Genomic DNA, 15,085 nt, shown 5'->3' with positions numbered 1-15,085 from the left:
TATAAGAAATATATTAGGAAATATTAAATTAAATTTTAAATAATTAAAAAATTACACATATATATTTGTTTTACCTACTATCCAGCATAATACCAACATAAACAACACGAAATAATTTTTACCAATGGGATGAGTTCTTGGAAATTTATATACCTTACAACAAAATATTAGCTACCAAAGTCATAAGTTTAAATTCAAAGATAGATTTTTAATATCTGTGCTTTCTGCCTGGAAACCATTAGGTAACAATGCTCACCCTTAGTTATGATTTGTGTGCCCAGTGGACCGGAACACATATGGAATCAACGTTGATTAAATTGCCAAATGATCCAGGACTCAGTTAATCTATACAAAATGTTCTTATTCGATTCCCAAAATGATACTTCAACGCGAGAAGCAACAACCAATTTTATTGGGTGAACCTATATAGTTTATCATAAAAGCTCTTAATTCCATTATGGACTTGGATAATATATTAAAACATGTAGCACATAAAGGTAACCCCTTGTGGGCCTCTAGGAGACGCACGATTTTCATTTAAATCATTTGAATGTGTTGTTTACATTCATTATTCATCTACAACATACTGTATATTCCTTCTGCAATCCGTCATCCCATTTATTCCCTGTGACCTTTCTAGTGTAGTAATCACATCTTTCTTCATTAGCATCATATCTCGTCATCTAAACTTAAATCCACATAATTGTCAACCATGTTGCTCTATAGCCTCGTTACCATAATTTCTTTAAATATGATTGATAACCATCATCGATCACCATAATAGCGTGACCTTTAGTAGAACGTGGGGACGTTAAGTTTCAAGCACCCAAACTTAATCTCATGGGTGTCAATCCTACTTATGAAAAAATGTTCCCTTATTTGCATTTAGTTTATATTATACTACTACCTAATATGGAAGTGAGGATGTTGACTGTTGTGTAAGATTGTTACTAAGTATTGTGAAGCCCTTTCATAATAATGTCCACTACAATATAAATTAAAGACATATATTATAAAAGTAAAATAAAAACGAGTAAATCCTTGCTGAGCCACTAAGGGTCATAGGGCTGAGCTTATTCACAGTATCTGTAGCGTGAAGCGGATGACTGTGATGCTACCCCTGGAATTTCCAGCAATTTTCTGGTACCGGTATACCTGGGTAGACTGAAGCAATGCAGATATTAAAAGGACTTTGCTCAAGGATACAATCAAAATGCACAGCGCAAGGATTAAAACACAGACCTCTCGGGGCTGGGAAACCAAACAGTTCCTGATGCACCAAACAGCTGACACTACACAAATATTTTTATTAACCTTTTATTAATTAGTATTTAGTTTAAAATATTAGTTTTAAAGACCCATATACTCTGGGGAATATTTGGGGAAAAACCTTTTTAAATTACCATGAATGAGGGAAATATTTTCTTGTCCTATTCAGATAATATTATTTACAAATGAAAATAAGTCATTTGGATAATACAATGGAACAAATTTATTGTATATACATTAAAAATAGTAATTGTAGAAAAATACACATTGACTGCCAGACCTTTTTTTAATGTTCCTTCCCATGTGCCAAAACAAGTTAACGTGTACAAACATACTTTTTTTGAAATTTTATCTAGTCATATATCATCAAAACGATGTGTCTAATAAATTGGCTGGAAAATATTAGGGGGCGAGTAAACTTGTCAACAGCACTGTGAACTTTTTACTGACTATGCCAAGTGCAAACAATTAAAAAACATTCAAATTCAGAATTAATAGATTATACACATCTTCACAAAAACGAAAAAAAAATTAAAAAGGAAATCTCAGAATTTTACAAAACATTTAAAGAGTTGTACTGTATATATTTAAACAAATTCAATGTAAAAAAAAAATAATATGGACAAATTTAGCTTTAATTATAGGGGTCCAAATTTGGTAGAAGTCATTTCAGGCAGATTGGTTTAAACAAGCATTCCTAATAGCACATCTAATTTTTTTTCCCCTGCTTCATGATACCTATCGAAACTACTTCTGTGAGCTAAAAGAAAATAAAGGGTAGTACTGTAGTAAAACATGCAGATTTTAATGAATTTGCGGGAGATGAGTTACTTCTCCAGGAGATTCTTGTCCGGTTGCGGGAGGACGTCCTGATATCCGGAAGACTTGGGACCCATTTAATTTTAATTTTAGAAGATTCGCAATACATGTAAATCTAATTTTTATTCACGTTTAATAGCACAAACAGTAACACTTTGATGATTTAAAGTAAAGTTGATGTAACCTTTCACATTTTTGTTCTTTTAGGCAAATTATAATGAACAGTGTGGATTATCTAGTCAGCTTAGATGCGCAGTCGGAGACCTCGCATTAAAACATGGGAAGTTCAGCACATCTTTAACAAGTGCCATCTTTAACGATGTGAACCTTGACCTTTCAGGCCGCTCATCAGGTTGGTATTGAAAAATAAATTAAAAACAAGGAAAACAAAGTATTGCATGGAAATGTTAAAACCATACCAACTATAAATTGGAGACATTTATTTTAACAGAATTTTTTGATTGGATGAATAGGCAGTGTGTGATTATTATGTAAATATCTGGATTAGCATTGGGTTCATGAAACATTCAGTTTATTGTAAATAAAGGATGACTCTTAAAATGCCCTAAATTTAACCTTGAAGTTCCTTTCACAATACATAGGTGTAACGTGTGGGCGTAGTGTAGCGTGTAAGGCGTTGAACTTCTGATCGCAGGATCGGGAGTTTGAGACCGACGCTCGTCGCATTGCTTGTGTCCTCAGGCCAGATACTACCTACCTTTGCCTATCTCCACCCAGGAGTACAAGTGGGTACCTGGTAGGTTCAAACACAACTGCACTAATTACTAGCTGCAACATTATTGCTGCCAGGGAGCTGAGTATGTGTTCCATACATGTTTGATCCAATGACCGGGGTAATAATGTGACGCGCTTAGAGGCTTATTATCATTAACCAGGGAGTTGGTAGTGTAGCCCGACTGAAGAGATGCTATTTTGGCTTGATCTGCCTAAATATGGTCATGATAACATCATATCCTGACCATATATAGGCACATCATGACCATATATGTGCTTACAACAGTTTCTGTCATGATAGAAAATTTTATCTAGACAACACCTTAAAAAAAGTTTTCTGATCTGATTCAGTAAGTCTTTCCTGTTTCAGGTTTAGACTGTTGACTCAATAATGAATATTCATTTAAATCACTGAATATTTATATAATCAAATTAGAATACGTTGCAAATTTTAGCAGGTTTTCATATGTCCCTGGATGTTTATTTGTAGAGAGTTAAATTCAACATGACCTGAACCTAGCCAATTAATCTTATTCAATTGATTATATGTGAATATGTAGAGTCACTTGTTTTATTTTCAAACAAATGACTACATAACATTTGTCAACTTTAAACAGACATACTGAATAGATTCGAGATTTAAGTCTTTTCAAATCATACAGTTGGCAAATGCAGGAATTTGAAATAAAGGGGGCCTAGGGCGACTTTCACAGATAAGGGGTCAATACCACCTCATGTCCACCATGGTTTATTATTATGGCACCCTCCAGATGGCCGGAAATCATAGCCAATCCTAGAGTTCAAAATCTAAAATTTGTTCTCACGACATAAAACATTGCTCCATCCTGAGACTTTATAAAGCATAACCAATCTTGTGAGAGAACATCAGCTTTACTGAACAGTTTCCAAGTATAAAATAATAACACATTCTAGAATCATATTAGAAGATAATTGGAAATGAGATGAAATTACTCCATATTAAATTGAATTTCATAAACATAAATACCTAGGGACCAAGAATCACTTTGGATTTATCTTTTAAGGCTCCGGAGGAAAACAATTTTTAGATACAGTCGTACAACTGATTTTCTCCTTGTACCATGCTTTTTTAATAACTAGAAGAAAAATAATGGGTTTAAATTCTATTAAATGGATGAATGATCAACAGGCGTCAGTAGGTATATAGTTGAAATGTTCTGGCCCAGATTTCTTATTGTTCTCAAACGACAAAACAGTCTTTTTGAAAACCATCATGTGTATCAATGCCAAACACAATGTGCACGTTAATTCAACGAACTATGATAATTAGTCTGAAAATTTCAATGAAAATAGAAAAATTATAAATTTCCTTAGAATATATTTTGACTGAGCACTTCTCTACTAAGAAACAATATCAAATGATTTTGTTTTTTAAGTTGATCACCCAAATATTAAATTTAAAAGAATTAGCTGTATGATAATCAATCAATCATTCCATTTACTGATTGTTTGCGTCATTAAAAATTGTGTGCGTGGGTCTGTTCCATGCCAAGTCTTGTGGAACAATCGAGGAATGCACCAAATGCAAAAAAAATAAAATAGACTATTGTAAATTGCTGGTTTTTTGTTAATGATTGACATTCACTTTACAACTACGGTACACGACCTTGTAGAAAAACACCCACTGTGGGCAACAACCTTCCATGTTGAAATAAAGTTTTAACAATACTGCTAACAATCATACATGCATTAAATGTAAAGTGTAAAATTAAAGGTAAATTAAAGGTAAAATGTATATTTTGCAATATATTTTTAATTAAGTTTCACAAAAACTTTTCCTGAAATAAAATTTAACTGAACAACTGAACATTGTGCCTGTCTGTAGAAAGGCCACTTGCCCCTCCAGACAGCAGCCAAAACATCTCAACCAAGTGTAACATCATTAAAATAAAATAAAATATAATTTGGCTAAAACTGCAGGGGGAATATTTGACTGTTCCCAGTCCCTGGTGAAAATTATCCTGGATCCACCACTGATATAATGTGACAAATATATGTGGCAAAGACAAACCAAACCAGTCACTCGTTTTGCCACGAGTGACTGGTTTGGCTTGACATTGCCACACATGATTTGACCATATATGGCAATTACGTTGTCATCATACCCATATATGGGCAAATTGTTGAATTTATTTGTATTCATAATATTTGTTAACAAAATATTTATTTCATTCTTTTGGCAGTCATTGGACATAACATATATCTAACCGGCTCGAGCAACAGCAAAATAAGCTGTAGCACCTTGGTGCCGACATCATCAACCGGAAAACTAATGTCACTCACCTTCCCACATATACAACAATTTGATGCGTAAGAAAACTTTGTTCATTTGCAAACTTTTTATATACTTCCTCATTCCGTTGGTTTTTTTTACAATGCTACAAATTTGTAATGGATGAGGTGTGTGAGGGGACCTGATTAAACTTCAATAAACCTATTTATACAGCATTTCCTGATATTAGATATAATAATCAAGCTTGCCAAGGCAAACCTAGTATCAGTGACTAATTCAAGAACATTAACTTGTTGATATATTCACATTCTGCACATTTTAAGCTTTAAAATGATAGTTTAATTTACTGAAATTTACTGAAACACCGAGGCCGCACCAAAAACCTCCAAGCACTGCTTTTACACCACTTTATTCCCAGTTTTAATATTACTTTTTATATATAATCGGTGGTGGCCCGTTAAAAACAAGGAGTTTTCTAGCCAATGTTGCTTGGCGGGCCGCACACATAGCGTTTTAAATTCACATTCGCAGAATGCCAAAAAATGGCTGTCGGGCCGTATTACTATGCCCCTGCCAAAAAATGGCTGTCGGGCCGTATTACTATGCCCCCCACAAATTAGTGCCCCTTCTGGAAGTAAGTTGTAAGAATGAATAGTCCACATCCATCTCGGGTCGAAGCCTTCAAATCATGGAAGAATCCTTATTTTACTGATAGAATTTACCATAAACATATCTAAATTGATTAACAAAAAGTTCAAAGGTCAATGCAAAATAGATTTAGTATCATTCATGTATATGTTCATTGATGTTAGTGTTAAGTTGATAGGCCAAACACAGATATTATATGTTCAAGGAGCAACATATGATATTTTGTACCTAATTGCCATTTCTTTTTTCTATTTTTAGATACGATTTCAGAGAAACCTTATCAACAAATGTTGAATCCGTGGAAATGTGGCAAATTGTAGCAACTCTTGATCCAAAGGATGCAGAACAAGTGGAGTGCAAGGGAAAATGGATGACGGTGGAATTCTGGATTTTAGGTAATGGACGGCTTGTACTGTACTCCACCGTTCTGATTAGTCACTTGTTAAGTCTGATTGACACTACAGGCCATTAATTCTATTTTTATTTTATTTATTTATTTATTTTTTTCTTGTTTCCCATTCATTAACCATACGAAATAGATTTCCCCAAGTACAGGAATTCTATAGGAAATGCAGAAATACAAAGCCTCTTTTTAAACGGAGTGCGGGGTGAGAGAGATTTAAAAAAAGTTTGAACCAAGTGCCTTCAGTTTTAAGGTTCAGGTGTCAAATCCCTGGTAGGTAGGGAGTCAACAAGAGATTTCATGGTTTAAGGGGTAAAATTGTGATTTTAAACAGGCCTAGGCTGGTTCCATATTTCAGGCTGGGGAGGTGGGGGTGTGCGAATATTGAGCTACATTTTTATTCCAATGAAAACTTAAGGGTCATTTTTAGTATTTTAACTCAGTTGAAATGCATGTAGTCACAATAAAAATATATAATATCTCTGTCCCTGTCTTCTGCCTGGGTTAATATTGCTCCATCACACTAATAATAATATTAACTTAAATCATTTTCAAAGTACTGTACAATGAAAAAAATGAAACATGCATTTTAAAAATTAAACATTAATTCACCGACTTCTATTTCAGGAGAAAACCGAGACGAGGTCGCCAATGATATCAAATATGCGGCAGAAAAAAATGAACTGGGTAAAAAATACTCGACTTGCAATCCAGGTACTGGGCCTACATTTTCTGATATCATTTGTTTTTTCTTACACATGTTTGAAGATCACGGTAGCAATGGTGAACCAGCTGATTGTGAATTTCACAAAGATGTTTTCACCTATTTACAAGAAATATTTAATGAATAGAACAAATAAATTATTTAAATAATTATGATGATTTAGTTTGAAGGGAATAATAAGGAATATACACAAATATTTATTAAAATGTCAATAAAATTCTACTATTTGTTTGTTTCAATCTTATTTATAGAAAACATAATGCATGAACCAAACACACATAAAAAAAAACATAGAACCGTGTCCCATAGCTTACATGGAGCTTACAAATACAAAAATAGATATCATAACAACTAACATTTTAATATAGTACTGTACTGTATTATATAATTTTGGTAGCTCCATCATCTTTACAATACTGTAATCATTTTAAATAACTAAAAAATTATCAAAATGAATGTTTTTCATTAAATTTAATTAAATGTGTTGCCATGTTCAAATAGTTGTGAACAAGGGGGCCTCAAATGGGATTTGGACCACATCCTTCAGATTTTTAGGTTTGGTGTGATATGTTAAAACATTCCAAGTAAAGCAGTGGACTGAATCAAAACAAAATAAACTTCCTAATCATGTCATATTTGTTAACTTTCCTTTAATTTTACTTTGTAATTTATATTAACTACTGTTTTTTGTTTATTTTTCTTTCAGACACAAGTATCGCTTCTTGCACCACGTCATCCATTTTTACTTTGTTCATGCTAATTCTGTCATCCCTCATCATCTTCTAAATTCATAACACGAGCAGGAACTACTAATATCATAACGATGATGGAAGATTCTAAAAAAAAACCGAAAACAAAAAAAAAACAAAAAGCAATAACTTCTAAGAATTTTAGTGCCTTTTAAAAATATTTTTTATTCCAGGTGGAAAATCCTCCAAGGTTAATCAAATTTTGAAGAGCATTTTAGCTGTGAATTAGATTTAAATTGATCAAAAAATGACACCCATAGAGTGGCAAGCATGGGCACAAAAACAGATGCCCCACCCATAGGAGGAGGTCATCATATGTGGGAGCAGCACTGGTATCTGCTCACCATTATTGTAAATAAATTTTTTAGTACAAGCAGAAAAGTAGTCGGCCTGGTTTTATATATATATATATATATATATATATATATATATATATAAATAATATGCATGAATGCATACATACATAGGAAACAAATACCATGTAGGAATCACAAATGGAACCTCAATATATATTATATATGATATATAGTATGTATATAAACTTACATTAATATTATGTATGTATATACATTTTATTATGTATGTATGTATGTATATATATATGTATGTATATGTATATATATATATATATGTGTATATATATATATATATATTATATGTATATATGCTGTAACTGCTACTCCTGTGGCCTTCATCAGAGATAAGGCTGGTGGTTAAGTGGTAGACATAATCAAGTACTAATACATCAGTGATTTTAAAACCCTGTCCAGATTATAAAATTTGCTTTGACAAAAAACTATATGCCCATATATAGTTGATATGTCATCATGACCATATTTGGGCATATCATGTTTTTGTCAAATGTACAGGGATTAAGTCCACCAATGAGCACCTGTCACCATTTACCTGTATGTGGAGCACCCATGTATACATATTAATATTTATGTACTTTAGTGTACTGTATATTTATTTATAATATACTATACATTATTACATTAAATATATATATTTATATGTATATGTATATAGTTTCACTGTTTATTTTTTTCTTTTAAATTTAACTAAAAACAACTAAAATTCATAATTACATTCCATCTGAATTTAACGATATATATTTCAGCAAGATTATATCTGTATAAATAATAATGAAAATCGTCAAAATATAAATTCAGTTCATTACTATATGAACAGGTAGGTACTGTAGTAATATTTTAGATGGCGTAACTGTCTAAATAAAAGATGTTTAATATTTCTTTAGGTCTATCAGGTCCGGGTTGTGTATATAATTTGGGGTAACATATGTGAAGTTTTAATGAGCAAAATGTCAAGAGTTGAATACATAATAATAAATACAGCTTCGCCAAATGTTAGACTTACACAGTGATGGATGGTGGGATTAGATAATGATCATAGGCTTGGCAACTTTTCAACTTCTTTGTGTATATGTGAATGAATGCAGGGGAAAACAGTTTTTACCCTGAGGAAAAATTTACATTATTATACTCATAGCATAGCTTAACCCGATTTGTATGATTGCCATTTACAATACTAAGCGGGCCTTAATTCCTTATCATTTAAAGGCAATTAACTAAATGTTAAAGTCTGTATAATGACTCTTACATTTCCCTTTCTATCATTGTCATTACGCTTTATAGCCTTCCTCAAAAAGCTTGATGCAACAGCCAAACGGGTAAAAATAATAAACAATAGACAAATTCTGGATGCAATCTAAACCAAATAATTTATGCATATTTTTTTTTTATTTCATAATTGATAACTATGATATTCCTGTGCTTTTCGTATCTAAAACATGTTGGTGATCCAACACTTTTCTTGTGTTGGTTGTCTATTATTTATAACTATCAAGACAATAGTAATGACTATTGGTGTGGAAGAGTGATAATTCAAAAAAAAAATTGTATGTTGACTACGGACCATCAAACCATTTTTTCAATACAATTTGGCAAGTTAGATTAGTTTAATTAGAGAGCTTGTCGAATCAACATCAATTTGGAGAATCTTGCTTCAGTTGTTTGCCATTGCATGGTGGGATATAATGATTGATTTTTATAAAATGATATCTGGATTAAATTTGCATATATCTGAATATCTATTCATTGACATTATGAAGTATCAAATTTTATACCTACATGATCTAATAAAGTGAAAAAGCATTCATGTCATGGTAATATTGCTATCAAAATCAGTTAAATGTATTTAATGCCATGAAATATTGAAAAATATTTTATTTATAAAAAATGTATAAATATTATTACTTTATTGTTATCTTTATTATTAAAAAGTATATAATTTATCATTACTAAGATGTTCAATAGTGGAGGCTTCTTTGCAGAATAAATTAAAGCACCAAAAATATTTGTCTGTTTTTTTTTTAAGGTGCGTTCCACTGTCAGAAAACATTCCATGTCACAATATATACGGCAGTGACAGAGAACAATATTTCATAGAACTTTTCATGCATGGGGTAATAGTTGTTAAATCTATAAGCAAATTCAAATTTTGACAGCAAAAGCTGGTATACAGAACACTATCTGTTTACCTCTCTTCACTCAATAATAGTACATGATCTGAAAGAGATTGGTAATGCTGAATTATGCGTACTGCAATTAAGAAAATCCCCAGGTGGCCCTGACGATGTTGCAGATAATGATCAAAGGAAAAGAGTACCTAGGGCAGTGCTTCTCAAATGGATTTATAATAACATAAAAATAAAAAATATATTACACTGAGTAATTAATTAACCTCAAACGATTCTTTAATTGTTACTTTGCAAAATATAAACACATTTTCTCTCGTCAGAAAGTACAAAGCTGCGTAGGCTTCCACCAAAAGTGCATGTGTGTTTTTTCAGTTAACTCGATTTAATGGAGTGTTCTGGCGATGGGCGTCACAGCAGTGATTACGTGGATATTGCTAATGCTCTAAAAGATAATAGCCGCAAACATTGAGATTTTTCGACAAATGTTAGGTCTAGGCCACTGCAAATACAGCCTGTTTAGGAACTATGCTACGATTTTAAGGCTTAAGAAATCTCTTAAATTTTAAAGCATACAAGGCTAAGATAAGTAAATAAAAACTATTCTCAACAATCGTATTGACTTTCCTTGCGATATATTTCTCGCGTTAACAGTGGGGTGTGGGGGGTTTTAAAAAACCATAAAATTACTTTTTCCTATACTTTCACACTGATCGCACTCAAATATTTTCCATGGTATATCAAACTCATGTCACGTGACCGGATGTAAACAAACATCACCGAATTGGTCTATTAATATCCATTTTGGCTGCATGTGAGGTTGTAACACATGCCCTTTTAACCCACTTTACAGTTACAATTTCAATTATAAATTGAATTAGTTATAATGAATAATTTAGAATGAATTAATCATAAAAAAAACTAGGTTTTAATTTCTTATCTAGTTTGTCCAGGTTGTTCCATATATTAATGACCCACTGCTGTAATATTAACCCAATATGGAGTTGCTATTGGAATAACTAGATGCAGAAGAATGGGAAATTCCTGACCTATTTGCTGATATTGATAAAGTAGAATTACAGTACTTGTTCAATGATGATTACTGTACAATGTCTGTCACATGCAAGTCTTTTACTTAGTATAGGTATCCTTGTGAATGGCGAACAAAGGAAGCACTGATAAGTCGTAACTGAGACAGTCAGAGGTCTTATTCAATGGAATGATTGTTCTTCCAAAGGATAGATACTTTTGTATTACAGCTAGAATGAGTGGATTTGGACCAGTGAACAAATGACTCTATGGTTGAGTACCAATAGACAGATTCGCATCATGGAATGCAGCACAGAATCAGCTGACATGGACTCTCACTATATCAAAGTTGTTAAAGCCGAAACCACATGCAGCGCATTTGTTATTACCTTCGCGTGTCACGCACTGTCTGCACATAAGATGTTGACACGGAAGACGGTAGAACACAGATCTAGTGACGGGCTTCGTCTTGCAAGATGCACAAACTTGGATCGGTGGTTCTAAATGAGAAGAGAATTAAATAAATGGTCTTGATTTGTATAAAACTGATGGTATGTTAAATTTAGATCCCATTGGAAATATTTTGGAATTTAATTGGTTGTCTAGGCATCCCCATCCATTCAATAACATTTTAATATTGTATACTTTTCCTGATTCTCAATGTAATTTAGTAATTTTAACTGTTTGACATTTTTAATTATGCAAATTCATTTCATACAATCCACTGACAAAAAAAATGGTTGGTGTTTTAAAATTCACCATAAAATGAACAAACTAACAGGATTAATTTTAATAACAACTAATGTAAGATACTTGGTCATTTTTAACTTCAACAATTGTCCAATGGAAAAGAGAAAAAAAAAAATTGATGACAAAAAGTAAACAAAACAGAAATTACAAATCGTACTCAACCAGAGAACCAGCAAGAAAATCCTAAATGTTGCATTTTTACAGTTTTTGATCTCAAGTTCCAGAACTAAACTTAGCACTGAAAGATGAGCTTGTAACAGTAAATTTCTGGAGGACGTAATGCACCTGTGTTTGATTACTGGATGTATCCAAGATAAATATTTGTTTAAAAAATGATATAGTATAAATTGGAACCTGCTGGGTGACAAAGATTCATATTTCCTGACCTGACCTCTTGTTGCTGCATGCACCTATTTTGGACTTGAGGTCCAGACACTTATCTTATGCTAGACTTGAGCTCCAGACGCTTTCTCAAAGTAAAGGATACTAATAAAAAACTGTTACCTGCCGAGCTAGGAATGGTAAGTTTCCTGTAGTTGCGTCTGGTTGCTAGGATACTATTCATTGCATCTTCCAAACTGTCTGCTAGTTTTTGTTCATGAGTGGTAGCTTTTGGGAAAGAAAAAAATATCTATTAGTTAGACTGGGATCCTTAACAGTGTTGGCGTCTACGGGAGAGCATTTGCAAGGTCATCGGACCAAAAATAATAAATTATCTATCGCCAATCTTTATTATTAGTTGTGCACTAACAGAACCCGATGCGATTCTATGAAGAACGCAAATTTTAATGACGATTGGTTCAAACTGCCACCGACAATAAGCAGATGGTGTTGAGTCATCTAGTGCTGACAAGGAGCCGAGTTGGATTTGACGGTCGTACGACGCAGGGCGTGACCAGCTAAAAAGCACAATTTGGGCCATACTAAGCCATAAAAACTCTCCCTGTGAACCCTACTAATAACGATCCATTCAGACTGCCAACTGCAATCTGGAAACTGTGTTGTGTCGTCTAATGCTTACAGAGAGCTGAGTTAGATTCGTCGTGCGACGGTCATACGACCGTCGTAGGACGCTGTGCAAGCCAGGCTTAAGCAATTATTGGCTTAGTAAGGGCAATAACACATTATACACTTCTTACCATTTCCTGTTTTCCTCATTTTGTTTGAAGAGGTACAAATATCTTGTGCACTGGAATTTCTCTTTGTGGTCCTACTAATATTGGGCTGCAGATTACGTGACACACCCTTGCAAACACTCGGCTGCTCATTTGAACTATGCACTGAATATTGGTAGTTAAGAATGTCTTGATTACTGTGTCGATCTTCTGCATTGCATTGTTGCATTGGTATACTCTGTTTAAGGGAATGTCTCGCATTTGAACGAATATTAAGTTCCTTTCTCTCTACCGGCAACTGTACATTTTTGTCTGCGACAATTGTAGAAACGAGAGCTGCATTAGCACTGGACCTCCCAGAAGTCCTTGCAACTGTGTCAAACTCTTTCCCTGCTGTTAACAGGAACTTATCTATATGAGTTTTAAGCCTTGCATGAGGTATAGGTTTAAGAGTCTCTGAGAAAGGGACACCAGTAAAGGGGTCAGTTTTAGGCCGGCCCCACTGGGCATTTGAAATTTCATACCGGTCCAGAGTTGACTGGTCAACCGTGTGACCAGATGGGAGTAAAACTGGCAATGCCATAACTTCAAGTGTAATTGGGTCAATGAATTCTTCAGGACACTCTGTTCCATTCTTAGAGGAAGCCTCAACACTGTCAGTTGTTGGAGCTTCAGTGGTGCCTTGATGAGTATCTTTATCCTCTTGTTTCTGATGTGGAACTTCTTTAGGAGCCCTCAAACTTGTGAATATCTTTGCAATCGAATTAATAATACTTTGATTATTTGCAAAGGAAGGCTGCCCCCACACTTCAATCTTTTTAATACATGGTACTGTTGCACCAAGGACACGAACAATGCGGACAGTCAGGTGACTTACATCAGCCAATGGTTTACTTCGATGATGATGTAATGATCTTATGATTACATTTCCTTCATGTCCTGAATGATTTGCTGAACAATCCATAAATGGCTGTCTTGCAGTGAATTTCTTGTTTTCAAAACGGAATAAATTAACATCTGGATTTTGTGAAAATGCTTTTCCAACTAATACTTCAGTAGCACCATAGGCAATCATATTTGCTTTTGAGCTTTCATCTGTTGCCTGGTGATGATTGACACAAAGGTCAAGGTTTGGTAACAATCTCCTATGGCTTGGAATGGATTTTGTGTATATTTCAAACGATGAAGACCTTTGTCGGCCAACAGAGGGCGCTATAACTATACTCTGTATTGAAATGTTGCAAAGAAATTCCAATGTTACAGTAATTGGAGGCCTAATGAAACTCTCAGCGACAAAGCCTTGGTGAGATCTTCTGAAATCTCCGCTGATCAAATTGCATATCTCATAACTATCAGCAGAGACAGTTGAAGATGTTATTATTGGTTTGTAAATAGGCAGGCAAAAATTAATTGCCATAATGACTGCATTACTGTACCTCCTACAATATCCTGCAAATGAAATTAGAAAGAATATGATATGTGGATAAAAATAAGATAAGGTTTTCTATCTTTGTCACACTGTTTAAATCAACCACTGAATTGTACAAAATTTTGGACATCTTTCATTCTAGCTTTTGTATAATATACATTATGATAAAGAAGTTTTAATTTCATTTCAAAAGACATTAATTTACTTCCATAGTACAAACACACAACATATACAATAACAATATGATTTAAGATAAAAACGAAAACAAGCTTTTCAAGAAGGCATGATCCCGAGAAGAAAAAGATCTTGTGATGGGCATGCCTCAAAGAAAATAAGTCGAAACAAACTTAAATATAAAATCAATAATAAAACAACTAAACAAATAAGTGAAGAGCAAAATAAACAGGAAGGGAATAAATAAATAAATTAATACATTAATAAGTGAATAAATGATTGAATGAAGATTTGCCTCTTCTATGCAGGGAAAAAAAAGTTAATCAAAGAAATGATTCTAATGTTCCTAGCTAAATGCAACAATAGTGATTTTAGTGACAACTATTAGGCCTAGGACTCTACTACTACTACCCCTTTGTAGTGGATCAGTCTATAAATTTAAAACAGGCATTGTACGAGCAGGGTGAGTAAC

General features: G+C 33.5%; 2 protein-coding genes across 4 annotated transcripts in view; one reads left to right on the top strand and one right to left on the bottom strand.

Annotated features, from left to right (window-relative positions):
- LOC117105796 overlaps positions 1-7,741 on the top strand; it is a 37,033-nt gene extending 29,292 nt beyond the window's left edge. For 2 of the 3 annotated variants that reach the window (XM_033247075.1, XM_033247074.1), the window contains exons 5-8: positions 2,296-2,440; positions 5,046-5,172; positions 6,002-6,138; positions 6,774-7,092. In XM_033247075.1, the coding sequence (XP_033102966.1) occupies positions 2,296-2,440; positions 5,046-5,172; positions 6,002-6,138; positions 6,774-6,997 (633 nt within the window). In that variant the 3' untranslated portion in view covers positions 6,998-7,092. Of the gene's footprint in view, positions 1-2,295; positions 2,441-5,045; positions 5,173-6,001; positions 6,139-6,773; positions 7,093-7,576 lie in introns of those variants that run through there. The other variant, XM_033247076.1, reaches the window with a different exon arrangement.
- Positions 7,742-9,357: 1,616 nt separating this feature from the next.
- Positions 9,358-15,085, bottom strand: part of LOC117105797 (RING finger protein 37-like) — a 6,294-nt gene continuing 566 nt past the window's right edge. Inside the window, exons 2-4 of the mRNA XM_033247077.1 lie at positions 13,035-14,459; positions 12,400-12,504; positions 9,358-11,645 (exon numbers count right to left, since the gene is read on the bottom strand). Of these exons, the coding sequence (XP_033102968.1) occupies positions 11,464-11,645; positions 12,400-12,504; positions 13,035-14,427 (1,680 nt within the window). The 5' untranslated portion in view covers positions 14,428-14,459 and the 3' untranslated portion in view covers positions 9,358-11,463. The remainder of the gene's footprint in view (positions 11,646-12,399; positions 12,505-13,034; positions 14,460-15,085) is intronic.

This window comes from Anneissia japonica, unplaced genomic scaffold, assembly GCF_011630105.1.
Source record: "Anneissia japonica isolate Jap-2015-1 unplaced genomic scaffold, ASM1163010v1 scaffold287754_len4335492_cov202, whole genome shotgun sequence".
Lineage (NCBI taxonomy): Eukaryota > Metazoa > Echinodermata > Crinoidea > Comatulida > Comatulidae > Anneissia > Anneissia japonica.
This window is presented reverse-complemented; position numbering and strand designations above follow the sequence as displayed.